The sequence below is a fragment of the Mesoplodon densirostris genome, chromosome 9 (genome assembly GCF_025265405.1).
Source record: "Mesoplodon densirostris isolate mMesDen1 chromosome 9, mMesDen1 primary haplotype, whole genome shotgun sequence".
Classification (NCBI taxonomy): domain Eukaryota; kingdom Metazoa; phylum Chordata; class Mammalia; order Artiodactyla; family Ziphiidae; genus Mesoplodon; species Mesoplodon densirostris.
In genome coordinates this window covers 62,447,622-62,468,409 of record NC_082669.1, presented here as the reverse complement: position 1 = coordinate 62,468,409, position 20,788 = coordinate 62,447,622, and the positions used below count along the sequence as shown (strand labels likewise).

The following is a 20,788-nucleotide window of genomic DNA, read 5'->3' as shown; positions in this document are numbered from 1 at the left end:
AAATTAGAGTGACATGTGCCCGTCCAAACACCTAGAGCTAGTCTCTCATTGGTTCCCCCTCTTCCCGTTCATCCTCTGGACAAATTGCAAACTGTACGAAACAGGAGGTTAAAGGTGCTGATTCTCCTAAGTTGGGAGATTGTTAGTAAAGTGGCTGGAACGGCGAACCCGAGCACCAGGAGATGAAAAATGAGGTGCGTTTTAGAAACCTTTCCCGATCACACGGTGTACCATCCTCTGGGGTTCCCATGCACGCGTTTCTTTAAGTTTGTAGCCAGATTTCATTGTTGTTGTCAATTTATCTTTATGACTTATTTAATATGTGTGAAACATTGTTATCATTTGCATTTCTTTGACCACTGCTGAGATTGAAGTCTTTCCTGTCTTCACTTTTTTTTATTGTGATAAAATATAAAATTTGCCATTTTAACCACTCTTAGGTGTACAGGTCAGTGGCATTAAGTACATTCACACTGTCATGCAGCCATCACCACTATCCATTTCTAGAACTTTTTCATCACCCTAAACAAAAACTCTGTAGCCGTCAAGCAAGAACCCCACATACTCTCTCCCTCAGCTCCTGGTAACCTCAAATCTACTTTCTGTGGCTCTAAATTTGCCTAGTCTAGTTATTTCATATAAGTAAAATCATCCAATATTTGTCCTTTTGTGCCTGGCTTCTTTCACTCAAGATAATGGCTTCAAGGTTCGTTTGTGTTGTAGCATGTGTCAGCTTTATTCCATTCTGCGGTTGAATAAGGAAGGTCCCATTGTGTGTATGGACCACGTTGGCCTATCTGTTCATCTGTTTCTGGATACGGGTTGTTTCCACCCCAGGCAGCTTTTTACATGGAGATGGGCCCTTTCCAGCTACTTGCCTCTGTTGTGGGGATGCTTGCTGAAGTCTGGAGAACCTGCGTCTGCCCGCGGGGCGGGGTGACCACCACTGTTGGGGATGGTGGTGAGCTTTCAAGGTAACTAACCTGGGATTGTTTAAAAAGCACAGGATGAACACTGTAATTGTTCTTGTGCTGACACTAACTCTAATTTGGTTTTCTTCGTGTCCACTCCATAGACTCACAGCATGGAACAAGACCTCCAGAGGGGGCACTTCATCGTTTGCTTCTAAGCAACAAATCATCTTCCGTAGATGGAAATTTACCTTGTTCTTGAAGTTCCCCAGAGGAGCCACCTGGGAGCCCCAAGTCTCTGCTGGGTGACCTGGGCAGGCCACGCCTAACTGGCCTCAGTTTCCCCATCTGTAAAATGATGTAAAATCCCTTCTAAGAGATTACATGTCCTTCCTGGACAGACAGATTAAAAAGTACCTTTTAAATTCAAGTCCAATTTTTTCCTTGCTGTTCGTGCTTCAAGCCTGTTCCCTTCTCCTCTGTGAAAAGCACTGGTCAGCATTCCCCCCAGAGTAATCCTGTATTTAGTGCCCACACCTGTGACGTCTGTGGTCCCGCAGCCTCTGGTTAAATGACAGGGTGGAGTCCCCGGTGTGGGCCGATAGACCGCGGCTGCCATGCCCGCTGGTTTCTTGCTCCTGTTTGACAGGTGCCTCCCCCCGCCCCCCGGTGTCCAGCCTTTCTCCGGAGGCTTGGCAGCTCTGAGGTGGCCTTGGGAGACTTTGGTTTCTGCCTTTCCGGATGAACTGCCCCCTCTCTCATCACTGGAAAATAAACGATGCTGGTTGTCACCTGTTTGCTCCTCAGCTGCCAGCTGTGTGAGAGGCGAAAATTCACGCTGCATCAATCTCCCCTGAGGCACGAGGCCACTCACGGGCGTTTTTCTTTTTCAGAACAATAAATCTGAAGAATCCAGTGCTGCAGCAGGTGCTGGAGAGGAAGAATGAGGTCCTGTGTGTCCTGACACAGAAGATAGTGACGACGCGGAAGTGCGTGATATCCGAGCACGTCCAGATCGAGGAGAAGTGCGGTGGCATGGTGGGGTTCCAGACCAAGACCGTGCAGGTGCGCACCCAGCGGGTGGAGGTGCCGGGTCAGAGGCCACGGAGGCCTCGGTCAGGGGCCTCTTTGGGTGGGGTCTTCATTCGTCAGGATTCTTTCTGTAGTGAGTTAACAGAAATCCAACTCAAATTGGTTTAAACAAGAAAGAATTTATTGGCTTATGTAACTGAAACATTTGGGGTGATCTAGCTTCAGTCACCTCTGGATCCAGGACTCAAGAGAAGGTTGTGGCTGCCTTCCCTGGGGTAGATTCCCTCTCATATAAGCTTGTGGGGAGGCAGCTCCTGGCTTTCTTCCCACCTCATCCCCAGTGGAAAGAGTGCTTCAGGGCTGGCACTCACTGGACCATCCCAGTCCGTGCTCATTCCTGAAGTAAACCCAAGGCCGGGGTGATAGGACACTTGGATGGGCCATGCAGGGTTGGATCAGGTGCTTTCCCAAAAGAAAATGGGTCAAATGAGCATTGGCTAGGTTGATGCACAGATGACCCCTAGAGCCCCTCAGAGCCAAGGGTCTCAAAATGATTCCTTTGCTTTAGCTGCCTTAAATCCCTAATGGATTGAGTTAGGGAAGGTAAAGATCTGTACATACGTCTTTATATACATACACAGATGCTTCTGGATTAAGTTACAGACAGTCTTACCAAGCTGATCCCTGAGCTTCAGTGGAACGGAACTGGGACAGGAGGCTGCAACCCCAGACTGTCTCCCCTCCAGCTTGCCATGGTGCCCGATATTCTTTTCTTAGAGATTTACTTCTTGGGGTAACTTTCAAATTATACTAGAGGACCCAGAAAAGTTGTATGTAGGAGGTGGAGATACAGGTCCGGGGCTGGACTCTCCCTGGGGTGGGCAGGCCGGACAGAGTGATGAGGCCTGATGGGAGATGGCTTCCGCTGGCCCTGCCGATGTTTCTATCCACGGTGACCCCCACCAAAGGCCTGGAGCCTGCCTGGGAGTCAGGAGACCAGCTGGCATCACACTGTGACCAGGATCAAGTTGCTAAAGATGTCTCTGATCTCTAGCACTTGGGCAACGAATAGCTTCTCTTCTTCCTCTGCAGGCCATGGTGGGCAAGGGTCATATTTGTGACAGGGTTGGAAGGAGAGAGCTTTGGTGCCTGACTCGGCGTTTCCTGCCCACCCTTCTCTCATCCTTGTGCGTCTCCCCTGGTTTTATCTGACTGCACAGTGTGCCATCCATGAGGTCCAGGAGGCAGTGCTCGGGGGGTCTTGCTCTCAGCTAGGTTCTCCTAGTCAGGCTCTCTTACCACTGAGGATTTTCTGAGGATTTCAGAGTTGTTTCCATAATCTTCCATGAGGGAAATGGGAAGTTATCTTGTTTACTGTCTTCTTTATTCAGCACCATAGACCTAACTTCATTGTATCCCAAACTGGGATCTCGCCTTTGTGCCACCAGGTTGGCCATTGACTTTGGAATACGTGTAGGACATCATGAGGCCGAGAAGGATTAAATCCTGACCCCTGCCGGCTGGTCCCTTTTTCTGCTCCGTTCTACAGGCATTTGCCTGGCACTCTTTGTGCACAGGCGCTAGGCTGGCCACATGGGGGCAGGAGAAGCCTGGGGGAGCCTGAGTGCACAGGTGGGAGCATGCGCCCTCGCCCACAGGTGTCAGCGGCGGAGGATGGGAACATCATCAGGGACAGCAATGTGGTGCTGGAAATCCCGGCTCCCACCACCATCGCCTGCGGCGTCATCGAGCTGTACGTGAGAGCAGACGGCCAGTTCGGTGAGTGCGCCTCAGCTCAGAGCTCTCTGGAGGCGGTTGAGCCATCGTGGAGGGACACCCCATCTTCTCCTGAGGCAACACACTTGTAGAGGATCCCCCTCTGCTCTGGGGATTGAGAAGAAAGAGAGATCGGAAGAGTTTGGGGATGTCTCACGACAAGTGAGATGGAGGGCCGCGGTGGGAGGGTGTTGGTGAGGAATGCCCAGATGTCGGTGTGGGGCGTGCTTCACCGACAGGGCACAGGGCGAAGAACGTGGGCTCTGCAGTCGGACGGACTGGGCGTCGGCCCCAGTGCCCAGGGTCCTGTGAGGTCGCAGGCAGCTTGCTGAAGCCGCCTGGTCCTCAGCTTCCCGTGTCTGGGAGGGGAAAGACATTCCCTCACAGGGCTGCGGTGAGGACCAAGTTAGATGAGGTGTGTGAAGTGCCTGGTACGGCGGTGGCTTGTTAAGTACTCACCTTAGCTATTAATAATACTGTCATCGTTGTGATCATCTTACCTCCCGTCCCCTGTAGGGAGCCCAAAAAGCTGCACTTGACCTTGCTGTCTGATCAGCAGTGTGTTCAAAGCCGGGAGGTCACTGCATCACTTGGAGAAAATAGGGTTTTATAGTTGGCGTGGCTTGTCTTAGATACTCCCGGCTCTTCCCTCACACTCTTCTCAGGAAAAGGTTGTGTCAAACCCAAGAAAACTGTCTGACTGCTTCTTGGGGACATGAATTAATATATGTAACATCATAAATAATTAACTTTTTGGGTATGGTCACATTGTTGTGGTTATGTTTATGAAAAGCGTCATCTTAGTTTTTACAGATTTACAGTGAACTCTTCACAGATGAAATGGAAATATGTCTGTGGTTTGCTTCAAGCACGATGGCGGAGAGTGAGGTGTGTGTGTGTGGTGGGTAGAGGTGGGGGAGGTCATCACAGCCGGTCGATGCATGTGCGGAGGCTCCCTGTACTACTCTCTGCATCCCTGTGCACTTTCAATTCTCCACGATGAGAACATTGTAAAGGGGCGCCACGACGGGCCATACATGTCTGTGGCTGCCTCCTGCCCTTCCCCCAGCTGTTTTCTGTCAGGTGGCGGCGACCAGGCCAGGGATGCGGGTGTCTTCCGGGAGTCAGCCTTCTGCTCACTCAGCCACGCGAGGTACCACCGTTCAGCTACAACCATGGGCGCTCGGAATGCTGACTGTCCTATGGGACAGTGGACAAGCCCGCGGGTGTGCAAGGGACGTGAAGGGCAATCACCGACCCTCCCTTTTTCGTTTCGCATGTAGAGCAGCCTGTGTTTCAGCGGGGAGACAAAAAGTGAAGGTGCCAGTTGTAGGAAGTTGGTCTAGGGGTGGGCCAGGGACGCATGGGATACCAGGAATCCCAAGAATCGTGACCAGCATCCTTTAGGTCCAAGGTTCCAAATTTGTGTCATCCTGGGCATGATGATTATTCTTTCTCTTTAAAAGACTATCCATCCACTGAACAAACTGCCTATTAGATGATTAAGTTGCCCCTCCAGCTTTTGTCATCAGCATGTGATAAGCTGTGTGACCACGTGGGTTTGTGTGACTCCAGCCCAGGCTGCTGAGGCCTTTGTTATCCTGTCCAGATGGATTGGTGGTGGAGGTGTTGCTTTTGTCAGGCTCTTGGGAAGCTTGGCCCGCACCGAGGATGCCCATGAGTGCTCTGAGGACCCTTTGGTGGCTGGGGCCCAGGCTGGGGTTGCCATTCTAGGCTTTGGGGCCCCCGGGAGCCCCTCCCTGTTTCTCCGAGGAGGTGGAGGTGCTCTGCCCTGCATGCAGTTCTGTTGGGGCACCTGTCGCTCCCACAGGGAGCGTCTCTTTTCTCAGATGGGGTTGGAAAGACAAAGCCTGCCTGGGGAGGCTCTCCTGTTTGCATTTCAGTTTCAAGCCTTTTATCTTGGCTTGCTTCTGCTGTCTTGAAAATAAACTCTTTGTGCTGCTGAGCCAGAGGTGCCTTGGGGAGTTCTCAGGGTTCCTCTGGCTCCCTTCCCACACCCTGGCCTAGGAAGCCCTCTCCTTTGCCCTCTCATGCTGCTGCCTGCCCTACCTGTGCAGCTTGGTGGTCAGGCCCTTGTTTGTGTGACACACTGCCTGATTCTTAAGCCAGTTCTGCTGCTTTTTCCCATCTCTGTCTTTTTTTTTTCTTTTTTGCGGTACACGGGCCTCTCACTGTTGTGGCCTCTCGCATAGCGGAGCATAGGCTCCGGATGCGCAGGCTCAGTGGCCATGGCTCACGGGCCCAGCCGCTCCGCGGCATGTGGGATCCTCCCAGACTGGGGCACGAACCCGTGTCCCCTGCATTGGCAGGCGGACTCCCAACCACTGCGCCACCAGGGAAGCCCCCCCCATCTCTGTTTTCTGTTGCTGTTCCTGCAGAGCGTTCTGATCTGGCTTCATAAACAGCCCTACAGGGGCTGGAAGGGCCCTTAAGAGGCTGCTTGATCTCTCCTCCCACCTTCTGGGTGGGAGTACAGTTGACGAGGATCCTGGCTGTCCTCTGAAACTTCGAGAGGAGGCCACTCCCTCCGTGTCCCTTGGGGGAGGCATCTGTGAGCCCGTCCTTGACGAGGGGTTCTCTCAGCCACGATCCCTCCCTTTGCCAACAGACCACCCCCCCCCTTATGGCCAATCAGAAACATCATGTTATTGTCTTGAACTTTAGCCTTTGCTTTGTCGAATTAGGCATTTACCAGTGTCCTTTCAGCACGAACTTCTGATTGGGCACCTGTGGACGTGAACCTGTGCTTCCCACCCTCCCGGGTCTGTGCACTTCTCTGCAGGTCCAGAGGCCGACACCGGCACCCCCCGCTTCGTTCCCATCACAGACTCTTAATTGGCTCCTCTGCTTTGAATCTTTCCCATCCTAGCATTGTAGATGATGTGATTGTTTAAAAATACACATTTGGGGCTTCCCTGGTGGTGCAGTGGTTGAGAGTCCGCCTGCCGATGCAGGGGACGTGGGTTCGTGCCCCGGTCTGGGAAGATCCCACATGCCGTGGAGCGGCTGGGCCCGTGAGCCATGGCCACTGAGCCTGCACATCCGGAGCCTGTGCTCCGCAACGGGAGAGGCCACAACAGTGAGAGGCCCGCGTACCGCAAAAAAAACCCAAAAAACATATTTGGTCACTTCACTCACCTGCTCAGACACCCTTCTGAGGCTCCCTTTGTCCCAAGATAAAGTCTGCCCTTCCAGGCACGTCGTGTCCAGCCTTGCTTCTCATCACCAGCGCCTCCCAACGTAGTGATCCAGCCCGGGTTAACCCACCGTCTGGGAACCCTCTACTCTCGCTTATCCTGAGCCTCTGGAGTGTGCTCCCTGCTTCTTGGCCCAGCTAATTCCTACCAGGCTTTAGGGGGCTACTTAGATACTGCTTCGTCCAAGAATCCTTTTCTGCTTCTTTCTCCACACCTGCCACTCTGGATTCAGTGACCTGTCCGCCTCTTCCACTCATATCACACTTACTGTCAAGGCCTAGGTTGTGGTCCTGTTGAATCTCTGGCTCCTTGCAGGGCCTGATGCTGCAAAGAGGGAAGGAGTTGGCAGTGCCTTCAGGGGGGCTGTGCATATATGTAAAGGAAGAGTGGTGCTAGGGTCTTGGACTCCCAAAATATGGTTGGGAGCCCCACAGGGCTCTTGGCAGGATTTGAGGCTGTGTTCATGGTCATGGTCCTTGTCCTTGGGGAGCTTTCCCTGGGGGTCAGTTCACGCTTATCCACCTCGGTGCCTGGTGCATAGGGTGGAGTAAGCCAGGGGCATCCTGGATGACTAGGAGTGTGGGTGGGTCCTCGGGTGAGTAAAGGAAGCTTGTTTTCTCTGTCTTTAGACAGCCATCCTGTCGTTATGGATGTTATTAGTGTCCACAGCAACTGAAAATACGTGCTAATACCCATGCCTTTCACATGTCATGCAAGTACTAGGCTCAGCCACATTCTCATTCCATAGCCTGTACACAAATTATTAAATAGAAGCATAAAATGAACCTTCATTCTTTTTAAAAAATTTTTATTGGAGTTGATTTACAATGTTTTGTTAGTTTCAGCTGTACAGCAAAGTGATTCAGTGATACATATATCCACTCTTTTAGATTCTTTTCCCATATAGGTCATTACAGAGTACTGAGTAGAGTTCCCTGTGCTATATAGTAGGTCCTTATTAGCTGTCTATTTTATATATAGTAGTGTGTATATGTCAATGCCAATCTCCCAATTTATCCCTCCCCACTTCCCCCGTTAACCATAAGATTGTTTTCTACATCTGTAACTCTATTTCAGTTTTGTAAATAAGTTCATTTGTACCATCTTTCTAGATTCCACATATAAGCAATATCATACGATATTTGTTCTCTGACTAACTTCAGTCAGTATGACAATCTCTAGGTCCATCCGTGTTGCTGCAAATGGTATTATTTCATTATTTTTTATGGCTGAGTTATATTGCATTGTATATATGTACCACATCTTCTTTATCCATTCCTCTGTTGATGGGCATTTAGGTTGCTTCCACATCTGGGCTATTGTTAATTGTGCTGCAGTGAACATTGGAGTGCATGTATCTCTTTGATTTATGGTTTTCTCTGGGTGTATGCCCAGAAGTGCGATTGCTGGATCATATGGTAGTTCTATTTTTAATTTTTTAAGGAACCTCCATACTGTTCTCCATAGTGGCTGTATCAATTTACATTCCCACCAACAGTGCAAGATGGTTCCCTTTTCTCCACACCCTCTCAGCATTTATTGTTTCTAGATTTTTTGATGATGGCCATTCTGACTGGTGTGAGGTGATGCCTCATTGTAGTTTTGATTTGCATTTCTCTAATAATTAGCAATATTGAGCATCTTTTCGTGTGTTTTTTGGCCATCTGTCTGTCTTCTTTGGAGAAATGTCTATTTAGTTCTTCTGCCTATTTTTTGATTGGATTGTTTGTTTTGTTGTTGAGTTGTATGAGCTGTTTGTGTATTTTGGAGATTAATCCTTTGTTGGTCGCTTCGTTTGCAAATATTTTCTCCCATCCTGGCGTTGTCTTTTCCTTTTGTTTATGGTTTCCTTTGCTGTGCAAAAGCTTTTGAGTTTAATTAGGTGCCACTTGTTTTTTTTATTTTTTATTTTTATTACTGTAGGAGGTGGGTCAGAGGAGAACCCTCATTCTTGAGTTCACACAGTTTTTACTTAGCAAGGACACAGTTGCATTTTTACCTACAACTTAGTTACCTTAGTTGGGCCCTCAAATATGGAAGTATTTAAGGGGCATTTCTTTTTATAATTTTTAAAAACTTTTTATTATGGAAAATTACACACGTTCAGAACTACAGATAGTAATATAATGAACCCCATGTACCTACCATCCAGCTTCAATAACTAGGGCAACTCATGTTTCATCTATAACTTTCCCACCTCTCTCCATCCCTACTCAATTGTTTTGAAGCAAATTGTAGGCATTATATTATTTTGTCTATAAATATTGAAATATCTCTAAAAGACAAGGCTTTAAAAAAAAGACTAGTCTCTTCATATAGATTCATATAGAATATATTCTTTTGTGTATGGATTTTCCTCTCAACATGTTTGTAAGGTTCGTTCATATAATTGCAGAAAATAGTTTATTATGAAGAATAACTGACTCTCCAAGAGCCACGTAACCACTTGTGCACCTAAATATATTGTCAATAATTCTGTATCAGTTCAGTCAAATCAGATTTATTAATCAAATTCCAATTTTCTCAGTTAAATATGGTGGGTTGTTTGTTGGAGTTGGTTTGTTCCAGTCAGGCTAAGGAAGTACTTCTGATGTTTGAAAGGTTGCTTCCTGCCTGTTCCAAGAACCTTATGTTAAGAACAACCATTTCTCCTGTATTTGTAGGAAGTGGCTGAGTTTTGGTCAAATAGCATAATGTGTAGGAAATGGGTGTATGAGGAAGAGGGTGGACATGTCCCCCTGCCCTGCTTGATTTAGGTAAAGCCCGGTCTGGGATGTGCCAACAAGGCTGACCCTAATGCGCAGCTTGTCCTTTTCCCCCGCATTACAGAATTCTGTCTCCTGCAAGGGAAGCACGGGGGCTTCGAGCAGGAGAGGAGAAGTGACTCTGCCTTCCTGGACCTCCTGCCCTTACGAGAGTTTGCGTTCTGGGACATGCCAGATGCTGGGCAAGGGCTGCCTGCCTCGGATGGGCCACTGAGTGTTTTAAAACAAGGTATTGCCAGCAGGCTGGGGCATGGTGAGCTGTTGGGTAATTGAGTGCTGTACCCCAGGAGGTGATGCGCCCTTCAGAAGCAGTGACTCCTTAGTGACTTCATGGGAAACATTTGAGGACAGACAGGACGGTGCCTGAATCAGTTCTAGTTCACTCATCAGGACTCACCTTGGTCAGATCTTAGGGAACCTCAGGTCTTGGATGGCCTGTTTTAAGGAAGGGGTAGGAGGCTGAGGAGGGGAAGAGTTAGGGGCCTAACATTTTTTCATCTGAACCACAGGAGTCTTGCTGACTACAAAGAAGAGCTAGTCAGCAGCAAGGAGAGAGAACCCAAGTTTTGCATTTGTTTCATTTATTCCAGGCTTCATTGCCAAGGCAGGCAATGCTTCGTTAGCATCGCAAAATGCTCTCTTGGAGGCCCTTATCCACATGGCATGAAGCCATGTGATGCCAAGGCATCCAGCGAGGAGGAGGGCAGTACCTGTGACTTGCCTGCAGCAGTTCCTTTCGCTCCCCACAGCATTTTGTGTTTTTTAATTAAAAAAGTTTCTTGTAGGGGGTAGGGCAGGAATTAGTAGGAGTGCAGTATATAGTGGAAGAGGAGATGGACAAGGAAAAAGAGAAACGAATGATTAAGAGCTTAGGGAAAAAGAGCTAGGACCAGCTCAGAATGTCTCTGGCTTGGAGGGTAAGAGGAGAGACTCATCAGTGGGGCTTCAACGAGTCCCAGACCAGAATATAGATGCTTTTGTTTCTGTAGCAAAAATATCAATGTTGACAGAATTGGCAGTGAAGGCCCAATCTTAAGGCTTTCCCATCTAATTTAGGGCTGCAGGCCCCCTCCCAGTCATTGGGTGTGATTTTCAGCTGCCACTTAAGCGATGTCAATGTCACGGGTTACAATCACATCAGCAGTGGTGCTACAGCCTTGAACTGCACTACAGGGAAGTGACAAGACAGGTTGAGCTTTCTTATAATTTCCTTACCCACCAGTCCACCCTGTAAGTTGGTCATTCCAGTCAGCCTGGCATGGAGTGGGGAGGCTGGGTAGTTTAGGCAGGAGTAGGGTGGGCGCCCACCTCTGTGCACTTGGACCCTAGACCAGCCAGGACAGCCCTTCTCTCCAGGCTGGGGCTGGCGAGGAACTAATTGTGTTTATAGAGCAGTTTTTGAGTATAACTGTTGTCTGGAATTTGACATCAGCAGAGGGTGCATTTATGTATTGGTCTGCATCCCTGTATATGAAAGCTTTGGTTTATCAAATCTTGTTTTTAAATTCCCACTGGGCTTAAATTACTAGAAACTTTTGACTATCTTAAAATGAAAACGGAAGATTTTAAGGGGAGAGGCTCAAGCATCCTGAAGAGGATGTTAGTAATCCAGCTGGGATTCTAACCCATTCTCCAGGACGGGTGAAGAAGAATGGAGAAAGTGGAGTATCTGTGTTTGCCCAATGAAAATTGTGCCAGCCCCTTGAAAAGCATGCATTTAATATTAAGGGATGCAAAATCTGTAGTGTATTAGAAAGATATGAAAAAGAATGTATTTTGGAATTTGCACAATGACTTTGAAGGTTTGTAAAAGTCCTGATGTTTAGTAATTCAGCCTTGATAATTTAATAATTCTAAATGACTTTTCCAGAAAATAATTGATTAGACTTAATGTTTAGTGAGTCAGCAGGAAGATAAAGTCTGAAACAAAACTTGGCTTCCCTCTTTTCTGTATTTTTGTCTCTTTCTGTCTCCCTTCCCTCTCTTCCCTTCCCTCCTTCTTTCTTCCTTTAGTAGTTTGACTGGTTAGTGAAAAACATGCAGGGTGGTATTTAACGCGTCCTTTATTTCTGAATTCCAAGACTGTGCAGCTGGAAGTGTTTATGAAAGAACAGAGGACAATTAGCTATAAAAAGCAAGAGTTACTGGTCCTCGTTCTGAGATAAGTCACGAGACTGGGTATGTTCTGCTGCTTTCACAGCCACTCTGTTCTTGGAGAGGAATTTCCATCCCTTTGTGGAGCTGCCAGAGCAGCAAGAGAGCTCTGAACGACGTCCTCCAGGCGGTCCTGTTTGATGAAGAGTTACTCTTGGTTCTGGAGCAAGTGGTAAGACCGGAGGCATCTCAAGGTAGTGTCTCCGCATGGTTTTCTGGAGATGTGGACGGGCTAGATCTCTTGGGATAAGGCTTTGAGCTGGGATAAAATGGTGTTTAAAATTTCCCCACCTCCTTTTAACCCTAAAGCTTCTTTTTTTCTTTCTCCCAGGTCCTTAGTTTTCTAACTGCAGAGAGGTAGTTGATGTGATGAACAGAAGGCTGTATTGGTTTCCTAGGGCCGCTGTAACGAATGACCACAAACTCCAGTTTCCTCTCACAGTTCTGGGGCCACAAGTCTGAAGGCAAGGTGTCATTAGGACCATGCTTCCCCACAGGCTCTAGGAGAGAATCCTTTTTTGCCTCCTCCAGCTTCTGGTGGCTCCTGGCATTCCTTGGCTTGTGGCCACATTGCTCAAATCTCTACTCTGTCTTCACATGGCCATCTCCTTTCCTGTCTCTTAAAGGACACCCACCATTGGATTCAGGGCCCACCCCAATCTAGGATGATCTCGAGATCCCTACCTAAATTACATCTGCAAAGATGCCAAATAAGGTCTCATTCTGAATCTCCAGGTGGACCTATATTTGGGGGACCACTCCCCATCTCACTACAAGGGTTGTGTGTCATGGGGCAGAGGCCTGTGTTGTGCCCAGCTTGGCCTGTGGCTTTACTCAATCTGTCTCTTTTCTCTTCCCCGCCCCCACATCTCTCCCCACAGTGTGAGGACATAGTCAGCAGCCTGTCACCCTCATTGGCGGTGCTGGGGAAGCTGAAGCCTTCACAGCAGCGGGACCTCGTGGCCTTCCTGCGGCTAGTGGGGTACAGTGTGCAGGGCGAGCGTCCAGGCCCAGAGGATGTGGTCCACAACCAGAAACTCCTTTCTACGGCCTACTTCTTGGTCAGTGCGCTAGCAGGTATGGAAAAAAAGGGGAAGAAATGCTGTTGCCCTGAAATTACTTTGCTTACTTTGTGGACGATTTGGTACATAAGGTTCCCTCCCTTTCAAGCAGTGCAGGGATGATAAGCAGTGGAAGACTGAGGAAGTTAACAGGATTGCCGTGAAGTCACGGACTTGAGTATGAAGGAGGCCTGTCTGCTGCCAGCCTCCTCCACTCTCTTGGAGAGAGGACTTCCCTTTCCTCCCCCAGCGAGGGCTGTCTGTGGGCACACTCCCTCACAAACACAGGAAATCAATTTCCCCAGACACAGCCAGTGATTCACACTTGCTGCCTGGCAGTGCTGAGTGGCCATGGCTTTCATTTGGCTACTGCTCTCTCCCCCAGTGTTTCGTTCCTTCTGATCCTCTTGTTCCTCTTTGCAAACTTATGGCTCTACCCCAAGTGCAGCATTGTGGCCATTAGGGCATGGAGGCTGTAGAGAGCATCCCAATGCACTAGGTTGCTGGGCCCAGCAGCTCCACAACTTCCACACGCATCCTGGCCATCCAAGTAGTATTGAGCAGTGGACCCCACCTGACACTTCTTTGCCAACTCCCATCCAGAACGCACCTGGCCAGAGGGTCTGTGGTACCAGAATGTGGTCATCCTGTATGAGGAAGCTGGGCTTTCACTTCCTTCTCAGAAAGGCAAGACCTGGCAAGGCAGCCCAGTCTTAGTCCCCACAACTTCCCTTCAAGGTGACGTTAGTCAGGGCACTGAGCTCCTGATACATTCAGAGTTCCTCCCCAGCACCACATGGGAACAAAGGCCCAGGAATCTCCAGTTTTTAAACAATTAATCAGAGCAAATGCCTCTCCCAGCTCCCTATGCCAGTGAATGTACACTCTATGCCTTATTCCAAGTCACGGGTAAACATTTTGACTGGGATAGGACATAAGACAGCCCTGTGGAACTCCACTGGAGACCTTTTCCCAGTGTTAATTGGTATATCAGAGTTTAATTACAGGCATTCTATCAGGAGCTAATCTACAGGCCAGAGTTCTCTAGCTTGCGAGAAGCCCTTTCTTCACATACCCTATTACTTATTGAAAAATTTTTTTTACATCTTTATTGGAGTATAATTGCTTTACAATGGTGTGTTAGTTTCTGCTTTATAACAAAGTGAATCAGTTATATACATACATCCCCATATCTCTTCCCTCTTGCATCTCCCTCCCTCCCATTCTCCCTATCCCACCCCTCTAGGTGGTCACAAAACACCGAGCTGATCTCCCTGTGCTATGTGGCTGCTTCCCACTAGCTATCGGTTTTAATCTCAATAGGCTGGACCAGTGATGTCAAATATGTAACACATGGCCAACACTGTGAATGCACCACAGTCCCCTTTTTCCTGAGCCTGGACACAGCCTCAAATTCTCTGCAGCCTTGCACACAGGCAGCCACTTGGGGTTGACACATAACGTGAGACTTACCTACTGTGTCTGAGCTGGAAGCTCAGGGATAGTGAAATCTTTAAGTGCAGCTGAAAATATCTGCAGCCTGTTTCTAAACCAACGGTGCTCTTCTGCATCTCAGATCTCATTTATGTGTCAGTCACTGTGGAGCTCGCATTGGTGTAAGCTCTTTCACTAATGCTCTTGTTTATTCTTGGCCCTTCTGAGTTGACCTTTTCCTCCTGCAACAGTTTTCTCAGAATCTGGGAAAGGTGCTAGAACAGAAAATGGCCCCTTTTTGAGGCCTGTTTCCAGCTTTCTAAATAATAACACTAGTTTTTTCTATAGCACTTACTTGAAAAAAAAATTGAGATATAATTGACACGTATATAAATTAATTTCAGGTGTACAACAAAATGATTCGATATTTGTATATATGTCTCATTAACTATGTATGCATCACCATACATAGTTAAAAGTTTTCATCACAAGAAAAATAAACTTTATAAGATTTACTCTTAGCAACTCTCAAATATACAGTACAGTATTATTAACTCTAGTCACCATCCTGCACATTACATACCCGTGACTTATTTTATAGCTGGAAGTCTGTACTTTTTAACCATCTTCACCCATTTTACCCACCCACCCACACACACCCCTCCCAATCTGCTCTATGAGCCTTTTTTTATTTTAAGACTCTGCATATAAGTGAGATCATACATTGTCTTTCTCTGACTTATCTCACTTAGCATAATGCCCTCAAGGTCCATCCATGGTGTCACAAATGGCAAGTTTCTTTTTTTACTGATTAATAATAGTCCTCTGTGTGTGTACCACATATCCTTTATCCATTCATCCATTGGTGGACACTTAGGTTGCTTCCCTATCTTAGCTTTTGTAAGTAATGCTGCAATGAACATGGGGGTGCATCTTTTCAAGTCAGTGTTTTCATTTTCTTTGGATAAATACCTAGGAGTGGAATTACTGGATCGTATGGTAGTAAGACTTTTAATTTTTTGAGTAGCCTTAAAAAATTCTCACCAACGGTGCACAGGGGTTCCCTTTTTTCACATCCTTGCCAACACTTGTTATTTCCTGTCTTTTTGATAATAGCCATTCTAACAGATGTGAGGTCATACCTCAGTGTGGTTTTGATTTTAATTTCCCTGATGATGTGATGTTGAGTACTTTTTCATGTACCTATTGGCCATCTGTGTGTCTTCTTTGGAAAACTGTCTATTCAGGTGTTCTGCCCATTTTTTAAATTTTTAAAATTTATTTATTTATTTATTTATGGCTGCGTTGACCTTCATTGCTGCGCACGGGCTTTCTCTAGCTGTGGCGAGTGGGCTTCTCATTGCAGTGGTTTCTCTTGTTGTGGAGCATGGGCTCTAGGGTGTGTGGACTTCAGTAGTTGTGGCACACGGGCTCAGTAGTTATGGCTCGCAGGCTCTACAGCGCAGGCTCTGTAGTTGTAGGGCATGGGCTTAGCTGCTCTGTGGCGTGTGGGATCTTCCTGGACCAGGACTCACACCCGTGTCCCCTGCACTGGCAGGCAGATTCCACTGTGCTGCCAGGGAAGCCCCTTCTGCCCATTTTTAAATTGGATTTTTTTTGCTACTGAGTTGTTGTATGAGTTTTTTATATGTTTTGGATTAACCCCTTATCAGATATACGATTTGCAAATATTTCTTTCCCCATCAATAGGCTGCCTTTTCATTTTGTTGATGATTTCCTTTGCTGTGCAGAAGATTTTTAGTTTGATGTAGTTTCACTTATTTTTGCTTTTGTTGCCTTTGCCTTTGGTGTGAAATCCAAAAAATCATTGCCAAGACTGATGTCAAGGAGCTTACTGCCTATGTTTTCTTCTAATTTTATGGTTTCAGATCTTATGTTTAAATCTTTGATCCATTTTGAGTTAGTTTTTCTGTATGGTGTAGGATAGTGGTCCAGTTTCCCAGCACCATTTATTGAAGAGACTGTTCTTTCTCCCTTGTATATTCTTGGCTCCTTTGTTGTAAATTAATTGACCATATATGCATGGGATTATTTCTGGGCTATTTTGTTCCACTGACCAATGTGTCTGTTTCTATGCCAATACAATACTATTTTGATTAATGTAGCTTTATAATATAATTTGAAATCAGGGCATGTGATATCTCCAGCTTTGTTCTTCTTTCTCAAGATTGCTTTGGCTCTTCAGGATCTTTTATAGTTTTAAACAAATTTTATAATTGTTTGTTCTATTTCTGTGAAAAATGCCATTGGCATTCTGATAGCGGTTGCACTGAATCTGTAGCTTGGGTAGTATGAACATTGTAGCAGTATTCTCCCAATTCATGAACATGAAATATCTTTCCATTTATTTGTGTCTTATTCAACTTCTTTCATCAGTGTCTTATAGTTTTCAGTGTACAGGTCTTTTACCTCAAATGTTGGTCTGCTTGATGTTGTAGCATAGTTTCTTAAGCTGTGTTCACTTTTTTTTCCACCTTTTCTTTTCTTTCTCCTGCTCTGATTGGGTGGGTTCCATTGCCTTGTCTTTGAGTTCAATGATCATTTCTTCTGCTTCATCTAGTCTGTGGTTGAACCCCTCTAGTGTCTGTTTTGGTTCATTTATTGTATTCTTCATCTCTGTGACTTCTATTTGGTCCTTTCCTATATTTTCTCTTTCTTTGTTGAAGTTCTCACTGTGTTCATCCATTCTTCTCCCAAGCTTATTAAGCATTTTTATGATATTTTGAACTCTTTAGCAGGCAAATAGATCACTTATATGCTTTTCATTCAGGACCTTTTCTGAGCTTTTATCTTGTTCCTCTGTTTGGAACATATTTCTCTGTTTCTTCATTTTCCTTGACACTCTGTGTTTGTTTCCATGCAGAAGGTAAAATAGTCTCCTCTCACATGAGGGAGTGGTCTCATGTAAGAGAGGACCTTATTCAACCTCACCCTGGCTCTTTGTTGTCTCTCAAACCTTTGTGATTGTCCAAGCAGCCTATTTTTAGTGGCTCCCAATAGTTGAGGGTTTGTCAACACCTGTCAGTGCCCCAAAGAGGATCTCAGTCAGCACCTAGATTTAGGCTGATTAGAAGCCAGACCTTCAGGCAGCAGTTTTTAAAGTATACAAGTATATACAGACCACAGTGTAAATCCTGCTAGCCAGTAGAGCCAGGTGACCTAGAAGTGTCACTGGGTGGCAGTCACAGAAATCACAAGCCAGACGATTGTATAAGCTCCTTTCTAGGAGATACCAGCAACCTGGAATGAGGCAGATGGAGAGCACAAAGGTAGCATCCGTTGGCCTCTTTTCCGAGAGCAGACCCCTAGACGTATGTCAAACCAGAAGCATGCCCCTCAGGCCAAGCAAATGGGCCTCTTTCACAGAAAGACTAGGGGTGTATTTCAGTTTGCTGCGTGACAGTGCCTTGGGGGGTGGTAGCTGGCCAAGAACAGTCTGATTGTTACAGTCCCGAGGGACCCAGGAATGCAAGCCCTGCTGGCTATGAGAGCCAGACGATCAAGGGGTGTTTCCTGGGTGGCAGCCACAAAAACAAGGGCACCAGAGATGTGTCATAGCCCTTCTCTGGGAAATATTGGTGCTTTGAAGTGTGGCAGAGGGAGGGTGCAAAGATGGTGTCTGATGGCCTCGGTCCCCAGAGAGTACACCAGCAGGTCCCTAGGTGTGTGTTAAATTAGACGCCTACCCCCAAGCCGATGCTTTATGATAACAAATAAGCCTCTTTCATAGAGAGTATGGGGGTTTTTCAAACAGCTGCTTCTGTGCTGGGTCCTAGGAGTGGGTAAGTCCCCGTGCAAGCCCGTTAAGAATGATTTCTCAGTTCACTATAGGCTTGTGGGTCTTGTGGGTGTGAGCCCCACTGGTTTTCAAAGCCAGATGTTTGGGGGGCTCATCTGTGTGGTGGTCTTAGAAGTTAGGGTGGGGTTCAAATCCTTCACCACAGGGAGAAGCTCGGGCTTTGAGTTCCCTCCTGATTGTGGGTCACTGCACCAGGGGTGTGGGGTTTACAGGGAGACTGGCTCAGCCTCTCCTACCTGCTGCCATGGGTTTTTTTCCCTTGTTCACCTGATGTATGGGAGTCGCTCAGGTAGTTTGGGGTTTCTTCAGAGGAAACTGTCCCATATGTCGCTGTAGATTCAGTTTGTCCACGGAAGGAGGTGAGTTCCGGATCTTCCTACGGTGCCATCTTGAACCGCCCTCCTCCTGTTTAAAGCACTTCAGTCTCAGCATCTAGCCTATCTCCTGGAACACTTCCCCTACCATTTTGTGACCTTAAGCATGAACTTCCCAGGTTTCATTTGTAAAATAGTTAGAATATGAAAGATCAAAAGAAATCATTTCAATTCCAGAAATGCTGAAGAAGCCTCTACTGTGCTTTAGGCACTGCTAGATGCTGAGGTAGGAGAAAATCATCATCCCCACCCTCAAGGGAACTACAGTCAAGCAGTGAAATTAGGTGGTAAGCGCTGTAAAGTAGAGCTGTGTCCCTAGCACTATGCTCAAGGTAGTGAATGACCATTGAGTAACATGGAAGTAAAGTCTTTACAAGAATTAAGGGATGATGATGATTACATGGACTTGGGAGTCACCTGAGAAGTGAGGAATGGAAACCTGAACGGGTGAGATGACTTGTGACGGTAGCTCCGCCAGGACATCAGGTCCCAGGGGACTCTGTCCCTGCCCTTCACAGCCCTGTGGATCTTTCCACAAGGCCCCATACCTTTACCATCTTCCTTGAGGATCTGCTGAAAACGGTGGGGACTCTCTGGAGACAAAAGCACATTTAAACGCAGTTGGGGGTTCTCCGGCAGGCTCAGACCTCGGGGCTGCCCCACCACCCCAGCAGCCTTCTGCTCTTGGGAGAAGGCCGTGTTTCGTTGTGCTCTGTTGGGCCACAGCCTCAGTGACACGCTGCCATTTATATAAATAAGGCTGCTAATTAATGCAGGAGACGAGGGGGTTCCTGAGTGTTCCCTGTGCCAGACGACGGAGCAGACGATTCTTTTCTCTTTTGCCTTTTCAGTGCAAAGGTTGTATCCCAAGGGATTGGGTCCTTTTAGCAGCTGCATCTGTTCTACCTTGGGAGGTATTTAAAACTGGTTTTGACTAACACTGATCTGGATTTCCTTTTCCTGGGGCTTGGCAGGACCCATCTGGGGCAGCCCCCAGCCTTATAGAGCTCTGTGCCAATGTTCTCTGCCATGGGTACCCTTGTGTTGAGCTAGCCGTGGGCCAGGGGGCCCTGCACAGTCCTAGGCTCAGGAGGTCTACTGTGCCACCCCTTGACTAGACCACATTACATTTTTCTCCCCCGAATGATTAGTGACCTAGGTATAACCCTTTATAAAAAAAGAAAATCTATAGTATGCAAATGAGGAAACGTGCTGAGAGAGGTATACCCAAGGTCGCTCCCAAATATTTAGTGGTGCTCAAACATAGCTCTTCTGTCACCAAACCCCAGGTTCTTTCTACTTTTCCATGCTGATTCACTTTTCCCTGGGTCTACCGTTCTTTCTGATTGGCAAATTGCATGTAAGAAATATCCTCTGGTGAACACAGAGCTGGTTACCTGGTCCCTACATCTATTTTCTAAAAGGCCTTTGCTGCCGGTTTAGCCCCATTCATTCATTTATTCTACAATTACTGAGCATATCCTCTGCCCGACTGGTAGATGATATATAAATTAGGTACAGCTTGGGGGCTGGCTCTGTTTCCATGGGTGCTTTTTGATGGTGACTGATTTTTTTTTTCCTCCTGCAGAAATGCCAGATAACGCAGCAGTTCTGCTGGGCACTTGTTGTAAGCTCCAGATTATTCCTACACTGTGCCATCTGGTAAGAACCTCCCAGAGAGGACCTGGGGATGGGCAGGAACAGGGAAGTGATGAGGAGATGGACACCTAACAGCTGATAAAACTCACTAGGCTTTATCATCCACAACAGCCCTTCAAAATAGGTTAAAACAGGTATTACAATCTCTTCTCTTTTTTACACCCTGCCCACATCACACACCCCATAGGAAGACTAAGGCTCAGAGGGAAAGGAGTTATTTGAAGAACTTGCTAGCAGGGCTAGGACTCAAGCCTTATATTTATACTCCAAATCTCATGATTTTTGCATTTTTTGGAGAGAATTTTGGCCAAGGCTTGGTTCAGTGTTGCAGGGAAGGGGCCTGACACCACATTATTTGCAATGGCAGTTCTGTGGCTGGACCAGTTTGATTCAGCTCTGCATCAAATTCAACAGGGAGGTACTCAAGAGGACTGCTTTGTCTCAGGGAGACGTTTCATTTTCTCCTAAGAATATCATTAGCTTCATGCCCTCAGGAAATGCCATGGCAAGAGCAAGAGCTAGGTAATGATGAGCTTAGCCCTGAAAGTCAAGGTTAAGCTTTTCCTTTTTAAATTACAAACCGG

The 20,788-nt window shown here is 47.0% G+C and overlaps 1 protein-coding gene across 1 annotated transcript in view; it reads left to right on the top strand.

Annotated features, from left to right (window-relative positions):
- GSDME (gasdermin E) overlaps positions 1–20,788 on the top strand; it is a 68,009-nt gene that overhangs the window by 43,944 nt on the left and 3,277 nt on the right. The window contains 7 exon segments of the mRNA XM_060108274.1: positions 1,805–1,976; positions 3,602–3,722; positions 9,767–9,931; positions 11,903–11,960; positions 11,962–12,028; positions 12,738–12,933; positions 20,134–20,207. Of these exon segments, the coding sequence (XP_059964257.1) occupies positions 1,805–1,976; positions 3,602–3,722; positions 9,767–9,931; positions 11,903–11,960; positions 11,962–12,028; positions 12,738–12,933; positions 20,134–20,207 (853 nt within the window).